The 24,000-nt window shown below is 41.5% G+C and overlaps 1 protein-coding gene across 1 annotated transcript in view; it reads right to left on the bottom strand.

Annotated features, from left to right (window-relative positions):
- Positions 1-24,000, bottom strand: part of mpp7a (MAGUK p55 scaffold protein 7a) — a 126,183-nt gene that overhangs the window by 48,503 nt on the left and 53,680 nt on the right. The window contains exons 4-7 of the mRNA XM_034309481.2: positions 23,124-23,201; positions 19,459-19,539; positions 14,779-14,910; positions 955-1,036 (exon numbers count right to left, since the gene is read on the bottom strand). Coding sequence (XP_034165372.1) covers positions 955-1,036; positions 14,779-14,910; positions 19,459-19,539; positions 23,124-23,201 — 373 coding nt within the window. The remainder of the gene's footprint in view (positions 1-954; positions 1,037-14,778; positions 14,911-19,458; positions 19,540-23,123; positions 23,202-24,000) is intronic.

Below are 24,000 nucleotides of genomic sequence, written 5' to 3' on the forward strand. Positions count from 1 at the left end.
CAGCTTTTGGTAACATATGGCAAGATCAGAAGGATTATGTCTTTTCTATTCGTGAATTCTTATCTGCAGTTCTTTCCTGTGAATTCTCCTACTGCCCTAAGAACGGACACTGTAAGACAAGTCTGTCTTCCAGTGGGGAAGCTGCACTTCAGTGTTGCTTCGGTGACAAAATGTAAAAAATGTTCATCAGCAACCTTTTTTTCTATGACAAAAACAAAATGAAAATCAAAAGGTAAAGACGAATGCACAAAGGCGATTCGTCAAAGGCGACAGGGTGACAGAGGCTGGGCAAAAGAGACTCAGTGAAGGCAATGATCAAAGGCAAGTAGGAAAAGGAGACTTGGTGGAGGAGACCAGGAATGGAGACTGGGGAAAGGAAACGGGGGAAAGAAGACTGGGCAGAAAAGAGTGAGCAGAAGAGACTGGGCAGAGGAAACTGGACAAATACCAAGAAGACTGAACAAAGGTGACTGGACAGGGGCAACGTGGCAGAGGTGACTGGACCAAGGAGATCGAACCAAGATGACCAGACCAAGGAGACTGGACCTGGGAGAAAGTGACTTGGAGAAGGGGACTGGGCAAAGGTGACACTCACATAGGAGGGAGTAAAAAAAAAAAGAGATTGGACAAAGGCGACTGTAGAAAGGGCAACAGGATTTTGGTGACTGGTCAAGGAGCCTGGGCAGAGCCTACTGGAACAAGGAGACTACGCCGAGGAGACTGTACAACTGCAACTGGATGAAGGGTGACTGGGTAAAAGGTAAGTGGGAGAAGGTGAACTGGGAGAAGGTGACAGTCACACAAGTGAAGTTTAAAAAAAAAAAAAAAAACGACTTCTGTGAATGTAGAACCAATGAGTGAATACCCACGGTTCTGTTGTATGGTGATCTAACCACTGCCCTCCAGTGAACAAGCGACTGGTTGATGAAGTCAGTATGAGCAAGTATAACTCACCACTTCTGTCTGCTGCTCCTCCCTTCATGATGCGAGCGATGGTGATGGCTCTGGTTTTTTCATCTTTTTTAATGGTGGCCCCCTGTTCAAACACACAGTGCCATAATGAAATAGTCAATTAACAATCAATCATTCCTATGCAAAACTGCCATCTGTCTCACACATCCCCTTTAGGTCACTATTACATATTTTAATTCTATACATATTTGAGATGTACATACTTTTAAAAATCAATAAGATTAGTGTACAGAAATCAGGGCTGCCAGACTCCCAACTGTTTCTAACCCAATCGCAGTTTAAAACAGACTTCAGCCATTCTTAAACTGGTTAAATTACAGCTAAACTACATTTTATATCGATTCATATTGTATAACGTCACTGCTGAATTCTCAATTCTGATTGGCCAGAAGGTGTTAATGAATTTTTCTATAACAAAAGCTGAGAACAGGAACTCTCAGATGTCCCACAACATGTTGGGGCGTGCTGTTATAGGAAAATAATCAGCACAGTGGTGGAAACTGCGGGTTGATGATCTTTCTCTAACAGCACGTCTCAAAGTGTTTTACTCCTTACATAAATACCAGACAAACAAAGCACAAACACAGCTCATCTAGATGGAGGAGCTTATCGTCTTTCTTTCTGTCGTTCTTCAATACGTCAACATCACCAAATCTGTTTTTTCTTAAAGGATCCATGACATGGGATGTGGTTGGGTTGTTATGGTCACAAACAGCTGTGTGTGTGCGTGAATTCGTGAGCCAGTCATACAGAGGATGAGTGCAATTCAATAGCAGGTTTCTGATTAAAACAATACTGTCTGAATTGTATCCACACACATACGCGCACACACACACACACTCAGGGTTTCTGCACTGTATCACTAGCCAGCTGACATCACTGTTTTTGGTGCGCTGCCTCTAATGATTTTGTAATGTCATTTTGATGAGGATAAGTGCATTTCCTCAAGGTCCTTCGCAAGGAGTTAAACGCTGCCTCTCTGATCGAACGCGCAGCCTGCTTGATGTCTCTGAACGGTTCGTCCTAATCAAATAAATGGGCCAATTAGGCGACCCGGGGTCCTTGGTGGAAGGAGCGTGATTGGTTGGTAGCCTCGAGAGGTGACAGGACTGTCAGCCGGCGTCAGTGAGGTCATCATTAAAGAGAGATGAAGAAAAGCAGAGCGAGTGCGAGAGAATAAAAATGGAAGGAAAAAACAAACAGGTTTGCTGACTGTTGAGGAGATCTTTTTTTTTTTAGGATGACGGAATAGAAAAAATAAATATTACAAGCACCTTAATGCACTTTATTTTTATTTTAAATAACACTTTAGAATAATAAATTGCTTGCGTTTTTTTTTTTCCCAGAAAATAGCTAAAAATGGCTATAAAATTAATTTCTACACATATGCCCTTGGTAAAAATGGCAGGGTCTGTGTGTGTGTGTGTGTGTGTGTACATGAACTGAAGAGTTAAAACAATGCAGAGAGTTAATGTTACTAACAGAGATGGCACGAAACCATTTTCCCCAATACCCTACTAAACTGATTATAGGAAACTGAAGCACTTAAACATCATCCAGGAAAAAATACACACCTAAAAACACGACTTACCAAAACCACATCTTTCACATACAGTGCAAATGTAATAAAAGCAATAAAAGTATAAAGCATAATAAAATAAATCCTAACAAAAATACAATCAAGTCTCTATATATAAACATTTACAGTTCCAGAAAACCTTTTCCATCCGTTTGTTTCAGGAGTGGATTAAGTTCATGATTTTTTTCCTCCGGTATACAGTTCACTGGTTTTTGGGCTTTTTTTTTGTTGTTTTTTTGGCTGTTATCAACCCAATATATCGACCCTGTGTAACTGTTTTCTGTGGAGAGGAAGCTCAACCCTGAAAACGCCAGCACTTTAAATAAAGTGTAATATATAACTAAACATTTCCAATCCATTTCTAATAACATTAAGATGGAGTTTTCCCTGCGTCTCCTCATCTTACTGTTGAGCTCAAGTGAGCCGCAGCCTCTAAACACATCTATCACTGTAGTATAATCACTACACACACACACACACACACACACACACACACACACACACACACACAAATACTGTGGCAAAGAGTCAAATAAACCACTTCACACAAACTCAAATAAACAGAGGAAAACTGCAGAAACGGGACAAATAAACCTCCCAAACTCCGACCCTGGCACGTGCTGATGCCAGGCGGGATAGCGAGGGTCACGTCAGCCCCTGACTGATTTTATGATGAAGTAAAGGAAACCTGTAACCTTTTAAGGGAAACTTGAAATACTACTACTACTGCTAATAATAATATATTTTTTTCATAATAGATCTCTCACTGAAATGCACACCTCAAGGTGCTACCACAATAATCTAAAGAGCATTTTAAAAACAAAATTAAACGTTAAACGCTTTCCTGAATAAAAAAATCTCTCTGCCAGTTTTAGCAAACATAAAAATTCTCCTTTACAATTCTAAACTAATTAAAGCAATTTAAAGGAGAAAGAAAGTAACAGATAATGGCTGATAATGATTAAGAAATCGTTTAAGCAATGATGTCATATTAAATCCTAAAATTGAATGATTGACAGTTAAGGAAATAAGAGATCTTGTTTAAATCACTATTCCTAAACAAGTGATTACTGGACTTAGCCTGAGAAATAAAGCTAACATCTCACACCTAATTAAGCTAACTAAATACACACCGCTGTCTAACTGTACACTAATTCACCTGCCACGTTTGTTTGGTTTTTAATCACAGCCAGGGGGTCGTGATTTTTTAGAATTTGTTGTTAAAATGTTTGTTGTAGAAGCTGTTAAAGTAATTATTAGGATATTATAAGTATACAAGTGAATGGTAACATGACAAATAGGTTTAACACAAATCTCAATAAAGTCAAAAGTCAAATAAAACCTGCAATTTTAATAAAATTGAGACGAACGCTGTTTATAGGATACACAGCATTCAAATCTGAACTGTGTAACAGGTTTGGCTTCAGGAGTAAAAGGATCTGTAGTAAATAAAAAAAAGACGGCAAACATTTACCAAACGTGTCTAATATTTGAATAAAATAAATCTCAGACACAATAAGAGGGTCTGATTTTTATTTTTACGCTGGTTGCAAAAAAAAGTTGGAGAACTGCATCTGCTCTGTGAAATACAGCTCTCAAATCTATAAGGTATAATCGTTGATTTTGGTGGAAGTTAAGTGCAGTATTAAAACTCAGAAATGAAACATATACAGCCCCTTTCATTTAGCGTTCATTCCAACGCCACACTTCTGAACCATCTCCATGATTAACAGCGAATGGGACATGAGCAGAACTCACAACTCACCTCACCGCACCTTTAATCTGTTAACAAGTTTATGAGCGTGTTGAGTGCACTCAAGGCCGAGCAGCGGCGTCTGTTCCCTAACCGCCACGCTGCCTCAGACATGATGGATGGCCTCCAATCACAGGCACTGATGAGGGTGCTATGCTACACTACACTAGGCTAACTAACCAAAGCAGTCATACAGGGTGCCATTTAACCATCACAAACTCATACACACGCACATATACACACACTGATTCGGATGGAACTGTTTTGTGTTGGCACAAACATCGAGTCTCTGGGGAGGGGGGTTGGTGGGAAGAAGAATCAATGAGATGTACGGAATACGAGTGGATAACTTGCAACTCCACAGAGAGAGAGAGAGAAAGAGAGAGAGAGAGAGAGAGAGAGAGAGAGGAAAAAAGAGAGAGCACTGAAACAGAATGGGAGCTGGAGAGAGAAGGAGAAAATGAGGCGGAATCAGAGGCCGTGGCGGCCCAAATTACTCATCAGTAAGGCGATCCGCAGCGGCCAGTTGCAGTGGTGATCAGGGCCATATGCACGCACGCCAGCACATAAATGCTTATGACTGTTATTGCAGCGGCTGCCAAAAGCAGAACGCTTAATCTGTATGAAGCACAGAGAGACGCGGAGCGTGAGCCGCCCTATCACCCCTTAACCGATGGCCTCACACACTCGAAACCCAAGCTGACACAAATTTATAAATAATCACCAGCAGATATTTCCTAAGCTGGCATTACGTACTGGCATAGGTAAAAAAATTAAAGAATTTTTAATCCTGTCTCTACAGCAGTTGTAGCCATGGGTTTACTGTGAGATTAAATGTCTTGACACTTGACGTGGAATTGAGCGCATGTGATTTGAGACTTGACGTGGAATTGAGCGCATGTGATTTGAGACTTGACGTGGAATTGAGCGCATGTGATTTGAGACTTGACGTGGAATTGAGCGCATGTGATTTGAGACTTGATGTGGAATTGAACGCATGTGATTTGAGACTTGACGTGGAATTGAGCGCATGTGATTTGAGACTTGATGTGGAATTGAGCGCATGTGATTTGAGACTTGATGTGGAATTGAGCGCATGTGATTTGAGACTTGACGTGGAATTGAGCGCATGTGATTTGAGACTTGACGTGGAATTGAGCGCATGTGATTTGAGACTTGACGTGGAATTGAGAACAAGTGACTCAAGTCTCAAGGTGGACTTGAGGATACGTGGTTTTAGACTCTACAAGGACCCGACGATAAGTGACATGTGACTCAACATGGACTTAAGAATAGCAAATAGAGACTTGACAAGGATTTCAGGATAAGTGACTCAAGGGTAACTAACTTGAGACTCAATGTTGAATCAGGTTAAGCAATGAGACTTGATGTGGGCTTGAGAATAAGTGACTTGAGACTTGATATAGACTTGAGGGCAAGTGACTTGAGACTCAGCATGGGCTTGAGAATAGTCACTTGAGCTTCAGTGTGGACTTAAGAATATTAACCTGAGTGTATTAACTTGAGAATAATATGAGGATAACTAACATGAGACTCTATCTGGAGTGGAGGTTCAGTAACAAGACTCGATATGGACATGAGAATCAGTCACTTGAGACTCCATGTGGACTTGAGAATAAGTGACTTGAGAATAAGTGACTTGAGACTCAACATGAACTTAAGGATAAGTGACGTGAGACTTGGCATGGATTTGAGGATTACTAATTTGAGACTCGATGTGGTTTTGAGGTTAAGTAACGAGACTCAACATGGACTTGAAGGTAAGTGACTTAAGACTCGACGTGGATTTGAGATTAAGTAATTTGAGATTGGACATGGCTCTGAGAATAACTGACTTGAAACACAATGGGTACTTTTTGGGGTTATGGAGAGAAGCACTTCACACTTCCATAGTGTCACATAAAGGACAACAAAAGGCGAGCACAGCTGCAACGATTAAAAAATATCTACTCAAACATTTGTAGTGTCCTCAGTTACTTCGGATAAATCAGTGATCATAATACTACCACACACACACACACACACACACACACACACACGCTTGCTTTAACCCTTTAGTCCGATGGCTTCATCATTAACAGGCATTACGTTAAATAAAAGAAAACTGCTTGTCATAAGTGCTGAAACTGAGAATGAGCCTTAAACAGATGAGAATGAATGGGAATGAGAGGAAGAAGGAAGCAGAGGTCTGGGATAAAACGCTCTATTTCATCTCTCATGTCTCCTGTAATACAGCCTATAAGGCCAGACACCCTCATTATGCACTCACTGTGAAAACATACTTAACAGTGTTTCCTCCGAGCCACAGACGGGTCTGCGAGTACGTCTGTCCGTGTGTCCTCTGCATGAACTGTAACATATGTTGTGGAATTGCGTATGGTGCGAGTGCCTGTTCCTTTATACTGTCAGCTTATACTGTGTAGCATGAGTGTGTGTGTGAGTGAATAAATTATCAGCAGTTTCACCAAAAAGGCCCATCTGTAGTATAGCTGCCTTTAAGTGTTTGTTAAGTCTGTTTTCATTGCAATTATCCGACCAAGAAAACAGCACTTTCACATGTCAGCTCCTATTCCTGTAACGACATCGGGAACCGCCTTCACAGGACAACCACACACTTCATTACACAAAGAGCTCAGTGTATAGGCATGTGGGGGTGTGTGTGTGTACTCCAGTACCACCTAAATTGCCTGTAACGTTATACAGGAAAACACGGAAGCGCAGAAATAAGGAGAGCTGGGAATTCCAGGTCGGGAGGAAGAAGGAAGGAATAATCAGGAAATGATGGCGAGATCAGAGCCTTTCGTTTACGTGATTGATGACATTTAAAACGTCCAACCAAGCAGACTGTCATAATTTTCATGTCATTCACCAACAGGCAAGTCATGAAAACTGTGGATTAACTTGGATTTAAATCTATAACTTGAGCTTTCGAGGCATACGAGACCTTACGTAGACCCTTAAAGACTTTGACATAGGCATATGCCTTTTTTAATGATGGCAAAAAAAGCTTACGATCTGGTGTGCAAGGGTGTCTGTCAGTTATAAAAATGTGCCCCCCCTTCTCAGTGAAAAGAACAATAATTTTACATCACAAGTGGAGGGAGCAGTAGTTCCCAAGATAAAACAGTGATTTTAATGCTAAAGGAAATACAGCAATTGAAGCACAAAAAGAAAAGGCAGTGAATTCCATCTGCTCATTTTACTAGAGCAAAACTAATTACTACTGGAAATTCTTCCACCCATACCTCAAAAAAACAAACAAGGAAACATTAAAACTCCACATTTAAATGAAAACTGTGTGACTTTCAACCTTGGCTAGTTTTTAACACATCCAAGAATAAACAGGAAAAAAAAAAACACTGACACGTGGTGTAAACATGGTGACTGGGACTAAAGGGTGACTTTAAACTCAGCAGGGACTGGAGGATAAGTGACTTAAGCCTCAACTTAGAATCGAGTGACTCAAGATGACTTGAATTTGAGGAGAAGTGGCCTGAGACTCAACTTGGACTAAAGACTCGACCTGGACTGGAGGGTAAGTGACTTGAGATTTGATTTGGACTTTGAGGAGAAATGACTCGAGACATGACGTGGACTTGAGAGTAAGTGACTAGAGACTCAACTCAGACTTGAGAGTTGATTTGGACTGGAGGGAAAGGGTCTGGAGGCACCTTGGACTGGAGGTTATGTGATTTGTGATGACTTCAATGAAGGCTAAATAATTTGAGACTCAAACTTCAGGATAAGTAACTTCATACTCAGTTTGGACTAGAGTACGTGACTTGGACTGGAGGGTAAGCGACTTGAGATTTGACTTGCACTCGAACGTAAGTGACAGGAAACTCATGATTGACTGAAGGGTACTCAGTGAGACTCAACTAGAGAATTAATTTGAAGTTGAAGGTAAGTGACGAGAGTTGACTAGCAGTTAAGGGTAAGTGATTGAGATGACTTGTACTTGAGGTTATGACTGGAGCCTCAACTGTGACTGGAGAGTAAGTGACTTGAGACTCGACTTGGACTTGGAAGCTGGTGACTTGACTAAAGGGTCAAAGGGGAACCATAGAGTCCTCTTACAGCAACATTCTCATTCAGTGGAATTGTTTTGAACTAACCTGCAGAGAGACAAGTAAATCTGAACCAGGTTTTGTGACATAAACTTTCAGGTGTTTCTGGATTTGGGGGAAATTGACTCAGGCACTCAGTGCAGGTTCTCTTTGTGTGCGAGAAGGAGGATCCAGACACCTGAGTGGAGCTGCCAGACTAATGATATGTCCACATTCAGTGGAGGGCTCTATCTCGGAAAAACACTAACGTGTGCTGCTGTCTCTCGCTGTAATCTAATTTGTGCCTCCATCCATTTCAGAAGATGATGTGCTCTCAAAAGCTTGTGGATTTCTTTTAAAAATATGGTATGGTAAAAAATATCTATTCAAATTCAATTCAAAAGAACAATTTAAGCAGAATTGCTCCACTGCAGGATCTATAACCTAAACGTAAGGCCGGCTTTAAGAGCGAGGTTTGATTTCACACTAATTTGAAAGCCACATGACATACAACCCACGTACAACTACGACCTTTCAATTCCCATGTCAAACTATTATGAACCTATTACACGCCATTCAATCTATTAGCCAACACATCATGTATTAAAGTGTGGAGTTACACACGCAGTCTGTAGAAATAATCGAGAACAGCCTTTAACAAAGCTTAGTGTCATCAACAAATGGTCTCGAAGGGAAATTAGAACAATGTGAAGCATTACATTTCAGAATGTCTGAAGTCTACTCGTGGTTTCAGCATGACATTTTAGCTCAAAACCACAATTTTTTTTCTGAAGTCATAATTCTTGTTCTGGCTGTCGTGTCTCCTTTGAAACTTGGTCGGCTAACACTGCACGGATTTCACCTGAATCGGGAATGTCAGCTGCCAAAGGAACTCGATGCTCTGCGACATTATACATAATTGGTTGATGAGGTTTTAACGTACTGTTATTGGGAAACTTAAGAAGAGGTGACCTGAAGGCAAGGTCCTGTGCAGAATATGACACCAGCACATCAAATTAAATCGGAATTAAGGAACCACATGGATTCCTTTAAAACAGCTTAACTTTAAAATACAGATAATAAGCGAGTTTAATAATGTGCTGCAATTATAGCAGGGCGACTTTGAGCATTTTCCTCATGTGTACAACTGTTGACATGGTGAAGTTTTCTATACGGTGATCTTTATTTAACATTTATGGAAGGAGTCTCCAGTGTCGGTGCTGTGTAAAGCTGTAACTTTACATTTTCCGACATCTTTGAGACTTTAAGGGCTTTATAGTTTCTCAGTAACAAGTCCATGTGTATGAACTGTTACTACGGAAACGATAATGTATTAGAACGAGCGCATTAATATAAACCTGTGATTTGTAGCTACGCTACTGTCAGAGCTGCTATTATAGAGAATTAATCAACACCTTCTGACCAATCACAATCCAGAACTCAGCAGTGCTTTTATGTAATGCATTAGTTAACACAGACGTTCATTACTTAGTTTTTAATTACTTTCTGATTATGTATTAATCGGTTTAGGGATTGTTAATGTTACTTATTGTAGTAATTATGTTATATAAGGAAACCCTAAAGCCTTACTCATTACACTAATTATTCATTCAGATTTGATTCGTTATTTAGCGATCAAGTTTATTTCAAAATACCAAGGCTTTACATAGCAGAAACGAGGAAATATTTCCGCACCAATATTTACAGCAGACAACCAGACAGCTCCTTCCAGATTTAACCATGATGTCTGCATACCTTTTGTATGGGCAGCTGGGCTGTGTTTTTAAATAAAAACATGATTTCTGGAAGATGGGCTTCATTCACAATGCACACAACCCAAACAGCAAATATTCCCATGTGGCATTTATAGAACAAATAGTCTGCTCATATGATCATTACACGGCAGGCATTACATGGCAAATGATGAGCGCTTGGAAAGTACTGTACAGAGACGGTGCAGCAGCAGGATATTAATGATTACAGCTCAGCACTAGGGCCGGGGGTTGTGATGATATGTAAGAAATAAAACACGTCAGGGTGAGCTGTTATAGAAAACTAATCAGTAAAGGATCTGAAGAAGTTCTCCAATAACAACAAGCGTTTTATTTCTTTTTATACTACACCAATTTGTGAACGACTGTGATTTTTAATTACTTAAGAAACAATGTCTTGCGTTTAACTGTATGTAGTTACATTTAATGCTGTGGAACATCAATGAGACGAGTTAGTTCCTGTTCTCACTTACGTTATAGCAGCTATAAACAGTCGTTCCCTCACCAGCCTCTCTTTTCTCGCTCTCTTTTAAGTTAATAAGACAAATGTTACCAAGAAATGTCAAACTTCTCTATGCTGAAGACAGCGGAAAGTACTGACACTGGAGACTCCTTCCAAAAACTTGAAATAACGTCTCCTCACAGAAAAACTTCATCACATCAGAGATTACAGTTTTTTAGTCCGTTTATGCGGATTGTCTGCCGTACACGTCCCTGCGAATGCACCGTTACTATAGAAACAATGACATTAACATTAATATAAACCTATCGCTTTGAATCACAGCCAATTAAATTACTTTCTGACCAATCAGATTCAAGAATTCAACAGTGCTATGACATAAAATATGAATCTTGTAATATAAAAACATTTATAAATATTATTCTTCTTCTCAGATGTCAGTGTTTGTAAAAACTTACTGTTCAAAATAACAGACTAGACATTAAAAACTATTTTTGTACCAATTGCGTCATTTTCTCAGATTTTTTTTCAGATAATATAATTTTTTTTTATGCTGGATAAATGCTGGATCTCTGAGCCTGTAGCAGCCCTTGTTGGCACTTTATTATCTAAATCTCTATTTATATTCTAATTACAGAGTGCGTAACGTGTATCATGAAGATGTTTACAATAGCAATAAGCCACTCAAGGGTGCATGTAATGGTGATTTAATCATGGGTAATTCTGCTCGTAAGCATGATGCGAAGCGAAGTAAATCCCTCTTACACGTGATAAAATCACAGCAACGCAAGTCCTCGAATGGATTATTGCTTTTGTATAAACTGCAACAAAAATACTAAGAAAAAATCCAGTGCGCAGAAAAGAATTCGCAATGAACAATTCTTTAGCCATGCAATGTAGTCTGTTAACAGTAAGCTCTGGTTGCTAAGCAACCTGACAGGTAATGAATAATGTACTCTATAGACATAAAAACTACAACTTTTTTATTGTTTGAAAACCTGGGACATGAATACAGAATTTAATTATTACAACATGGCTCAGCCAATCAGATTTTAGCACCAAAACTGATCCATACTAACTCTTTTTTTTTTTAACCATATCGTCTCACAGATACTGCGGCACGCTGGGTGGTAAAGTGGTTCAGCCACATGCTGCATTACAGCTGCTGAACATTTCCCAAACCGGCTGCCAGACTGGTACAGTGACTAAACACCACTGACGGATTGGCGGTTACGGGCATCGGGACTAACCAGCGAGCCAGCCTGTGCACAGCACTGCGTCCTGGCATGAATCATGATTAGAGAAACATATATGCTTGTTTTTTGGATTTTAAAAAAAAAATGCAAGTCAGAGTCAGTCATTGTGAAACCAGATTTGATTTTGATTGTGAATTGGTTCAGACTGTGGAGAGATGCATTACAGGACAAGGGTGGGAAGATGCAGCATTCTTTCTTTCTTTCTTTCTTTTCTTTCTGTCTTTCCTTTTGAGGCTGTAGAAAAAGATTTTGCCAGTGGCACTGCATTTCTTTGAAAGCAGCAGCTACTAAATTTGGATCCTATTTATATTCTACAAAAAAATAAAACAGAAAGGTGAATTCACTCCGTTACGTCTCTTATTTGCACTCACACCTGCTAGTAAGATCTCCAGATATCAGAAGTGCTGTTGTGTGATTGTGTTTTTTATTATTATTATTTTACTTTTCCCCAAAACATAAATGTATTCATGGTTGGTCATTTAAAGTTCATCCACTGCTAAATAGTGGACAGAATAAAACTGTTAAATGCAGAAAATGTGTTTTCACAGTAGCCGGGAACAAACTCCAAACTCCTGTGCAATCGCTGATATGAACTTTTCCGTAAGGAGACGTTTTGTTAACGTTTATGGAAGGAGTCTCCAGTGTCAGCGCTTTCTAACAGTCAGAGGTAAAGCTGTAACTTTTTTCCCCTCCACAGGGGAGTTTTCGCAGTTTCTCGCTAACATGACAAGCTGTGTTTTTTTGTCTTTAAGACAGAGAATAAAAGAGAAGCTGATGAGGGAGCGTCTGTTTAAAGCTGCTATAACACAAGTCAGAACAGGAACTAACTTGTTTTGCAACTATAACCGGATAAAAAGTATGACGTGCCTTCGTTAATAAATAAAAAATGGTAAAAACTGCTGTGGTAAAAAAGGAATAAAACTTTGAGACGTGCTTCAGGGTGGAGACAGTAACTCCACTTCATCACACCACCCCGAAGTTGATTAGTTTCCTATAACAGCACAACGCTGAGTGTTTTATTCTTTATTATTCAAATTCTTGGCTCTTGGTGTTTTGCTTTGCACACATGCTTTACAGACCGACATTTCAGTGTGCTTTCTGCCCAAAATAATGAGCCGGTAATCTGAAATTGGTTAATATCTAAATTTAGAGGGCTGTAAATGAAAGGGTTTCCGTAAAAACACACACACACACACACACACACACACACACACACACACACACACACACACACACTTTCACTTCCATAGTAATCCACAGTAACTTTATCTACAATAACACGTTCTTTTAATTAGAACCTGCATCTATTGCTGCCCAGCGTGTGTGTGTGTGTGTGTGCGCGCACTATACAAAAGCCAATTATTCTAGTCTTGTCATAATAGATCAGAGAGCTAATGTTACCGGGGAAATTGTGTGTACATGTGTACGTGTGTGTGTGTGTGTGTGTGTGTGTGTGTTTGGGTTAAATCCCAAAAGTCCTGAGGCCTGAAGCCGGTCGTCTTTTCTTCATTACGCTAAAATATGATGTCATGGTTGGAAAAATGATAGCAATTAATCAGCGCTACTGAATCTGATCCACTCGACTGGTCACAATCACAGACACACACACACGCACGTGCACACACAGGAACCAGCCTGAGTGAGTGAGTGAGTGAGTGAGTGTGTGTGTGTGTGTGTGTGTGTGTGTATGAGAGAGAGAGAGGAAAGCAGGAGAGAAACAGAAGGAAGAGAGGATGAAGGGAAATTAGAGCGAGTTAAACTGTACAGGTCTCGTGTTTTAATGGCCGTCTCCAGTCTGATTGTATGAAATTGTAAGTTTAAGGTTCACGTCATATTTCATTCGGATTGAAACGCTGCCGAACTCGGAACAGCCGTGCGGATAGCAGTACGGAACGCCTGGCTGCCCTCGAGGACTGCGCTGTAAGAGCAGAAACACACAGCGTCACTGTGCAGAACAGCAAACAGACCCACAAAATCAGAAATAAAATAAAATAAAAACATAAGCAGCGTTCTGTAATCGAGTTCATGATCTTAAAGCCCCAGATGTTTGTGTCTGAACTTTGACCATCGCAAACGGATTCCTTTCCATCCTACATGTCAAAAGCGGAAGCACACACACACACACACACACACACACACACACAATGACAAACATCAAGACACTTCAAATACAGGGCGTAAAAAGGCGGTAATTACTATTTCACTGTAATTCAAAAGTCATTATGGTTTGTCCGAGCGTGAGGTAACATCGGCCGAGCGCTAAAATGGGAACGGGAAGACATTCCGGAGACAAAACCGGCAAAAGTAGCCATTACAGCGAAATCCCACAAGGTATCTGCGCCCCCCTTCCTCCTCCTCCTCCTCCTCCTCCTCTTCCTCCTCCGTTAGGCGTTTCCTCCGGCCTGGAGCCAGACAGAGGTCACAGCCGAGACCACAGTGTGCCAGACAGAGAGGGATCCAAAAAAACAGGAGAGATGAAAAATAAGGGCGTGGCCTGTGAAGCCCGGAGAGGAAACGCCGGCCAATAATCACACGGAGGAATGATTCATGAGCGTGAAAGCGAGGTAGAAAGAGAGTAAACACAGCAGTCCACGGGGAGGGAGCTGACCACATGTCATACTGTCACACACACATACACGCTTGCCCTCACTGCCCTGTCCACATGCACTGTGTGTGTGTGTGCGCGTGTGTGTGTGTGTGTGAGACAGTATGACATGTGGTCAGCTCCCTCCCCGTGGACTGCTGTGTTTACTCTCTTTCTACCTCGCTTTCACGCTCATGAATCATTCCTCTGTGTGATTATTGGACTTTTTAAGACAAATTTACTCCATTTATGACTTTCTGCTAATCGTGGAGTGTGAGGTAAACTGGTGCACCATGCATGTGTGTGTGTGTGTGTGTGAGAAAAATAACACTCACTAGAGGCTCTTTATTCTTGACGAGTCGAATGATCTTGACTGAATCCTCATCATCGTCGATGTCGTCTGGAAGAGGAGGAAGCTCGGGATCATAACTCTTCTGAGCTACTGTGTCATGAACCGACAACAAACTCTGTTCGGAGAGAGAGAACACAATCAGAAACACACACACACACACACACACACACACACACACACACACACACACACACACACACACACACACAGTAGCGCCAAAAGAGTCATTTATCTGATTTGGTACATGTGAGTGTGTGTTGGCTAAACAGCTGTGCTTTGATGGTCCAAGTGTGTGTGTGTGTGTGTGTGTGTGTGTGTGTGTGTGTGTGTGTGTGTGTGTGTGTGTGTGTGTGTATCTGACGTTGTGTGATAAATCAGAGCCTTTTCCTGATAAATGAATCTCTGTCTGAAAGGATTAGTCTCACTGTTTCATTACAGTCCTCTCTGCCAATCAGATATGACGCTATAATATTCCAGTAAATCAAATTAAAAAAAAAAATCAGTTTCTATAAAAAATAAATAAAATTAAAATTAATAAAAATGTATAAAAATTATTTTATGAAATAAATAAAATTAATTAATAAATATAATCAATATTTGATTTGATTTCAAGAATTTTTTTATTTTACTATATAAAATCAAGACAAGTTATTTTATGAGTAACCGTTTTTTTTTTCTTCGTTTTTTCCAGACAACAGTGGCGGTGAATCCGCGGATCCCCAGAGAAAGAAAAACCGACAGAAGATAATGAAGTTCTCAGTTGTCTTCAATATTTCATGCATGCCAAGCAGGAGAAATGGATAAGCAAAGAAAAAGAAAAATTAAGTAAAGGAAAGACAAAATTTTGAGGTTCATTATTCAGCCTCTTTAACGATGATGTGTGTCAGGTGCTGCTGGAAACGTTTTCTTTTCCTCTCTCCTCCTCGGCGTTTCCTCTCATTTCCATGATAAAAATGCATTCCGGTCGACGTGCCACGGATAAAAAATGAGCAACAGACGGAGTAAGGCTGGAGAAAAATGACGCAGGATCGAGACAACAGAAAGATAGAAGTAAAAAGAAAAAGAGAAAGGTGTTAAGGTGGAAAGCAGAGCCACCATCAACACAAACTCAGGTTTTGGATCGTTTAAAAAACGCCGAATTGAACAGACTTGACTCGGAGTGTGTGAAATTTCATCTCTATTAACACTATTAATAACATTCCACCATTCTTTCATCATACCACGAAGCCACTTTCCACTCTGAAAAAGCGCACTTTTATAAAGAAAAATAACCGTAATCACACATCTGATCCTTCTATTAAAATATTATTTATTATTAAACCGCAGCGCTGTTGAGTTCTGGATCCTGATTGGTCAACAGCTACAAATTACTCATTCTAATACGTTATCTATCGTTTCTATAGTGACAGCTCATTCATGGTGGTGAATGCACATTCTCCACCAAAAACGTGTGCAATTGTTGCTATGGCAACATTTTTTGTCATTGATATAACATTTATGTAAGGAGTCTCCAGTGTCAGAGCTTTGTAACAGTCAGAGGTGAAGCTGTAACTTTAAGTTTCCCGACATCTTCAGGACAGATGAGTTTACGCTTCTGGAAAAGGCTGGTGATGAAACTATAAATGGATAAAAAGTCGTGATGTGTCATTTTTTGAGTTAATAAAAAATTGTAGAAGTTGGCAAATCACTGGGGGGGGGGACGTCTGTAATCGTTGATATGGCGGCGCTTTCTTACAGTAAGGAGGTGTTTATTTAACATTTATGGAAGGAGTCTCCAGTGTCAGCACTTTTAACAGTCAGAGCTAAAGCTGTAACTTTAATTGAAACTGTTTGAGTGGATGGAAAGAAACACTGCAGGTGGAGAAAAAAATGTAGATTCTGTCAGAAAATAATACAAATTCTTGTCTTTGTGTGTGTGTCTGTGTGTGTGTGATGCTAATTTTCCTAAAAAAATAAAAAATAAAAAACCATTAGAAAGATAATCTGCTTTCAGAGGCGTTCAGTTAATATCTGCTCATTAGCGCATCACTGGATGACAGACCGCGCACAATAATGTCATTTTATTTTATTCTTATTTAACGCAGGAATGTTGTTATCATTCTCACCGTGACCTGGATTCCCCTCAGAGCGCAATAACACATCTGCCCTCTTAGCAAGTGCAAACACTCAGCAGTAGCAGCAGCAGCAGCAGCAGCAGAGCGTATAACACAACAGAGTGAATAAAATATTACAGAGAAAATATTATGCGAGTGTCAGCGCAGTAACCGAGCGTTTCTGTCTGTTCGCTTTTCTCTCACTGCTGAGGGTGAAGCGAGGTTGTTCCGCCTCTGCGTGGCACTGTGTGTTGGCACCGCCACTTTCTGAAACATGGTGCTGCTGACGAGACACGCATGTCAGCGCTCGCGGTGTGTGTGTGTGTGTGTGTGTGTGTGTGTGTGGGGCTGAGAATCACACATAAGCAGAAGCACTAACACTGTTTTGAAAGTGAGGTAGAACTATAATATAATAACTGAGTGAAAGACACGCAGACTGCTTTTCTATTCCAAAGTCAATGCAGCAGAGGATTTATAAAGAGTAAAGAAACATCAGGCAGGACGTGTTCGCTGTGTGAGGTTTGCGTCTGCAGATTTCCACTGGACCTGTGAGGATAACGTAGTGAGTAATAAATTCCACGAGGCCCAAACCTTATCTCTTATACACACTTGCTTCAAACAACAACATTAAATACAGACGCAATCTCGTTTATAAATGAATGATTTTCTAAAACGTCAGATTCTCATCTTCTCAACACCGTAAGCCCTTGCGCCACTTTGCTTTCTTTTTAATGACTTTTGACTGTTTAATGAATTTTTCAGACTTTTGGGATTCATTCTGCAACATGGCCGTCACTCTGGGAAAACCTGGCAGATGCTGCTGTGGATAAACTCTGACAAACAACCAAAGAAGTTGTGTTTTTTTTTTACTCTGTCTATAGCTTTGGCATCTGCCTGCAAAGATCATTTTAATAAACGTGTCGGGAAAACCAGTCTTCCTAAAGACGTCTAAACCCCGGGGGTGAGCAGTACATGAGTACTTTGTTACTATACTTAAATGTTATTTTGGTGTATTTATGCTTTACTTGAGTGAAATTGAATACTTGTACTCTTATTTAGTTACATTTCCAAAAAAAATACTTTTTTTTTTTTTTAACTTCTTACATTTTCATTTAGACCTATAAAATAATCACATCCCGAAAACCTCTTCTTCTCTCCTCCAGCCAACGACTGGATGCTAAACCCCGCCCATTCTAATGATGTACAGCGTCCAATCACTTCAATTAAGCATTAAATCATTTCAGTTTAGCAAAAATCGCTTCAACTTTGCTAATCTGCTAGACAGTACACACTAAAGCTGCACTAAGGATAGTGAAGAAAAATGCGATAACTTGTAAAATCAATTTAAATTATATTTGTATATTAAAAACTGAAAGTGACATAACCAACATAAATGTTTCAAGTTCTTTCGAGGAAAAGAAAGCATTCGCTGCTATCTGCATCACCCGAAAACTTTGACTTTTCGGGACTTTTGGAAGCAATAAAATCATTCAGTTATTGCGAGCCCTTGCGATTTGCATATCTCGATATTTACATTTGCGATATTTCGATAATTTCGATATATTGTGCAGCCCTAGTGCACACCCACAAGCGACAACAGCACAGTGAAGCAGCGAACACAGATCACTGAACACGTCTACATTTGTGTTTAAAGGTAGATTTTACTGCGTTATTGTTTTAAAAAAAAAAAAAACTCAAGCTTGCTTCAAGCAAAAAGAAAAGTCCACAGGGCATTTTCACGAAACAGAACTTGACCTCTGACATTAAAACACTCCTGTGCATCCATCCATCACCTACATCAGCAGAGAATGTTAATAGGAGCGCCGGCTGTACGCTGCCCTGTGTGCCGACCTCACCATGACTCCTAACACCACCATCTCATTACTGCCGACTGATCAGACCTCGTCTCTGTGGATGTGTGTGTGTATGTGTGTGTGTGTGTGTGTGTGTGTGTGTGTGTGAATTTGTCCAGTGATCACTCAAACACCACCTGTGCCCAGCTTTAGATGTAAATACACTATAAATGAAATGTTTGGAATGAGGAAACCATAATTGCTGCTTTCGTCGCTGTCAGTATTAGTGAGACGTGACTGAAATGTGTTTCTGCACGTGTGAATCATAAAGACGCTGTTAAAGGGGAGGTGTGTGTGGTGAGAGGGGATCTGATTTATGTCTGCTCGCAGCAAATTGATGGTTTCCAGCCGTAATCGAGAGCGATACAGTTACTGTAACGCACAGAGCCGCCATTCAGGCCCACGGTGGCCATCTGCTTGTGTTTTACGTTCCCCTGACACTAAGGAGCAGGAGCAGGAACAGAGGCAGGGACAGGAGCAGGGACAGGGACAGGAGCAGGAGCAAGGACAGGGACAGGAGCAGGAGCAGGAGCAGGGACAGGAGCAGGGACAGGAGCAGGAGCAGGAGCAGGGACAGGGACAGGGACAGGAGCAGGGACAGGAACAGGGACAGAGGCAGGAGCAAGGACAGGGACGGGACAGGAGCAGGAGCAGGAGCAGGGACAGGAGCAAGGACAGCAACAGGAGCAGGGGCAAAAGCAGAGTGGCACACTTTACCTTCACGTGAGGCTTCGACAGCAGCTTCAGTAGCTCAGTGATGTCTGCACTCAGAGGCTTCGTCTGAAGCTCCTCAGACACCTGAGCCAGAGACGGAGACGGAGACAGAGACAGAGCCGGTTAGTGACGCAGAACAACACGTATACATACAATCCAGCAGATATTATAATCAGTGAGGAGGGAAAATGGCCGCTTGTGGCTGCTACATTCCTGGACAGATTTAGTTTGTCTCTGTTTAAGTGTCCTCTCTCTCTCTCTCTCTCTCTCTCTCTCTCTCTCACAGAGTCTCTCTAATGATCTGTCCTCGCATTATGTCTATCTGTCTTTGTGCCCATCTCTCTCTTTCTCTTTGTCTGTCTCCTTCCCCTGCCCCTCCCTATTCTCTCTCACTGTCTGTCTCTCTCTACGCATCTCTTTAGATCCCTGTCTTTCTCTCTCTCCCAACTTTCTTCCTCACTCTCCCATCTGTCTCACTCTTTCTCACTGTCTTACCCTCTATCTCTTTAGTGCCCTGTCTTTTTCTCTGTCTCTCTATCTCTCACTCTTACCCTCAGTCTTTTTTGCTTTTTTTTCTTTCTTTCTTTTTTCTTTCTCTCACTCTCTCACTCTCTCTCTCACCCTGACTCCCTGTCTTTTTCACTCTCTCACTATCTCTCTCTCTGTGTGTCTTCCAAGTTGTGAAAAAGAGCGATGGAAATGTGTGTTCTTTGAAAAAAACCATGACACAGAGGACGCAAGTCACACGATTCAGCACTATATCTAGAAATTCAGTAAGCGCTTTATCCTGGTCAGGGTTGTGCGGGATCCGGAGTGTATCCTGCAAGGTGTGAGGCGGGAATACACCATGGGATGCCAGTCTATCACAGGGTACCACACACACACACACACACACACACACACACACACACACACACACCTAGTGACACTCAGCTATTTTCACATCCATCTACTGGTATGTTTTTGGGAAGTGTGTTTTCTTTTTACCAGAAATTTATTGTAAGCTGTTCAAACGTTTATACTGTGACAAATCTGTCATGTGATTGCATTCTCTTATTAATCTGTCCCTCCATCTCACTCTCGCTTCTCGTCTCTCACCACAGAGGGATATGAGGACAAACTGTCTCACTGCTGCTACTGCTGGTTGGATTTCTTTACTGCCATCCTGTGGACACATACAGATCTGCGCCTCACACCGTGCTTCAGTGAAGGCGAACTGGACACGTGCGTGAACGTGCACTTTTCTCCTGTTACTGTGTTGATTTTTGTGTCTCCTGACTGAATAAGAATTGTGAAATGTGTGTGTGTGTGCGTGCGCGTATTTATAAAATGAGCATAGCACGGCCCACCTGCTGTGCCAGTTCTAGACAGCATCCCGGGCCAGACGGAGGTTAAAACGTCATTTTATGTCACGCTATAAATTTCAGGTCTATTAGCGAAACTTAACACTGAAATGAGCAGCAGCGGCGAACCAGCTGCAGCGCTCAAAACAGCGTCACACGGCTCGCTCGAAAGTGATCCGGCCGCAGGAACGACGGGAGGTGACTTTAGCAACTTGGTAGCTTTGACAGACTGTGCACACACACACACACACACACAAGCTGAGACACACACTTCTACACATATCGGATTATCCCGGTGCGGGACTGTTCAGCCCACTGAAGGAAAAGTGTAAATCTCAGGGTCAGCATTTGACATGGATCCGGAACCAAGGCCAGGATTAACAGGAACACAAGATGGCCGCCTGCCCTCCATCAGCAGGAAAGAAAGAGAGAACAGGAAACAGTAATGAATCAAAGCATCAAGTTCGGCTCTGTGTGGCTCAGAACTAAAAACCAAACCCACGTCAGCACTCACACATGAGAAAAGAATGGTGTTTGGTTGTTGTTTTTTTTAATGACACAAAATGACAGATCATACCGAGAGGAGAATGAAATCCACAAGGAGCAAAACACCTACAGATACTGGACAAAAAAGGTACTATAAATTAAAACAAATAATTTAAGACTGACCAGCATTAACTGCTTTTATTCACACTACTGCTGAATTCTGGACTGTGATTGGTCACAAGGTGTTGATTAATTTTCTATAGAATGCAAAACTGGCCATGCTGTCCGGATGGGAGGGGCATACTTTTTCCCTGTCAATCACAGTGTGATGAGCCAATCGTAGGACTCACGTATGTGGAAGAGGGCGGATAGTGCCACCTCAGAGTGTGTTACACCGCCCTGTGATGCAGCATGAGCAGCAGTTGACTTGCTTCACGTGTCTTTAAGGAAGCACGTGTTAGCCTTCACCCGCCCTGCCTGGTAGCTGATTGATCAAATCGAAGGGCTTGATCATGCGGAAAACATTGTCCACGTGTTTAAAGTGAACAGCAAGTGTAATATGTAATGATCACATAGCTGGTCTATACTGATACATGACGTGATATAGGTATTATATACACACACACACACACACACACACACACACGATACTGATTATTGTCCCTACATGCACAGTGAGAAAAGACTCGGTGCTGTCTCAAATGTTTGGTATAAAAGACCACACAAGTGACAGCAGACGGGGACGGAGCGGGTCGGCGTACAGGAGGTCAGTCGAGGCCTCTGGTGTCAGAGACGTGGAGGTCCACGGAGCCGCAGCGTAGCTGCTGACCTGCTCATCAGGAGCGCTGACCTGCTAATGAGCCTCACCGGGTAAAGCGTCTCTTGTGTTGATCATCCACGTGTGATCACATCCAGAGTAAACTCATGATGTTTACACAGCCTTTGTGTTTTGTGTGTGTGTGCGTGTGTGTGAGCAGCCATGTTGATCTAGTACTCGGTTTAAGTTACACTAACCACTGAGAGCTGAGCATTTTATAACACTAATGTTTTATACAGACTCTCTCTCTCTCTCTCACACACACACACACACACACACACACGCCTCATCACACCCTCTCATCTGCAAGCTGTCTGCTCGCCTTCTTCTCCGTCCCAGACATCCATCCATCTTCTCTCTTCTTTCCTCCTCCTCATGTCTGTTTCTCTCTAATGCAAGACACACTGCAGCATGTGCAAGTGTGTGTGTGTGTGTGTGTGTTTACATTAAAGTATAAAAACATGGATGTGTCCTCAAACAGATATGCGTGAGAATCTTTAATCTTGAGGAAAAAAAAAACAGAAAATCTGTCTAATTTCAATAAAACTCACTGATAACGAAGTCTAAAGGCAGCTGCTGAAAATTTATATGACTTTTTTTGGCAATATTGGAATACGGAAAAATGTTTCCTCTTCTCCGGGAAAACTAGTCTCATCTCTGAAAGGAGCGATCACACACGTTTGCAGCGTTATTTATAAGGACCTCTGATAAGAGAGACCTACAGGAACATGTCGTTTACGGAGTTCAACAACAACCCTTAGACTTCTGTTATTAATGAGTTTGAGAAATGGAATTTCTCATTTAATCACACACACACACACACACACACACACACACACACACACACACACACACACACACACCTGTAAAATTCTAACTCTCAGTACATGTTGGTTTGACCATTCTGAAAGGGTGTGCAGCTGTCTCAGGTGTAAAGTTATGATTTTTGTGTTTTCGAGAAGGAGGCATTGTGTGTGTGTGTGTGTGTGTGTGTGTGTGTGTGTGTGTGTGTGTATACTCACTCCTTGAGCAAGAGCACCAGCGCTGTCCAGTACAGGAGCAGGACACCTTTCCTCATAGTGCTGTAACTTCTCATGGATCTAACACACACACACACACACACACACACACACACACACACACACAGAGAGAGAGAGAGAGAGAGAGAGAGAGAGAGAGAGAGAGAGAGAGAGAGACACAGACATGGACATGTACATGGACAGAGACAGACAGATCGAGACACAGACAGACAAGGAAGAGAGAGACAGAATTAATAAATTATGGTGCATTATGGTAACTATGGTTATTACATTATTAATAATGTTTGTGTTTTAAACACTATTAGTAAAAATACCAAGGAGCTTATTTAGTGACCTCACAAACTGAGCTCATACGTAGCTCCGCCCCCTAAAATCGGCTTTACAAAAGAGGAGAACGTAACGTAAAGGACCGACCCAAACACGCAAATCTACCCAATCAGAAACATACTGAAAATACGGGGGCATGTAAACACGACACTACCACGACTTATTATTAAACAAACATCAGAGTTAGCATAACCAGCAATCTCCAGCTACTGATTAACATAACGTCCTGCTAACAGCACCAATTCTCCTTCTCTCCTTGTTACTGTGTTAATATGCACAAGACTAAAAGACGTTTATTGTGCGAAATGCGTCTGTAACGCAGAACAGCACGGAACGTGAACGTGCTAGCAGAAGGACAAACTATTTACAAGGCGAAGGAGGCTTGAGTAAGTCGTAAACCCAGACCTCCTGCAGAGCTGCAGTAGAGGGGGTACGTGAGGTCGGGTGTAGGGGTAATTTAAGGAGAAGGGCTGGATGGTCTGCTCGGAGAAAAGTGGCGTTTTGCCTGATCTCCTCCTCCAGAACAATTGTG

Source organism: Pangasianodon hypophthalmus, chromosome 12 (assembly GCF_027358585.1).
Source record: "Pangasianodon hypophthalmus isolate fPanHyp1 chromosome 12, fPanHyp1.pri, whole genome shotgun sequence".
NCBI lineage: Eukaryota > Metazoa > Chordata > Actinopteri > Siluriformes > Pangasiidae > Pangasianodon > Pangasianodon hypophthalmus.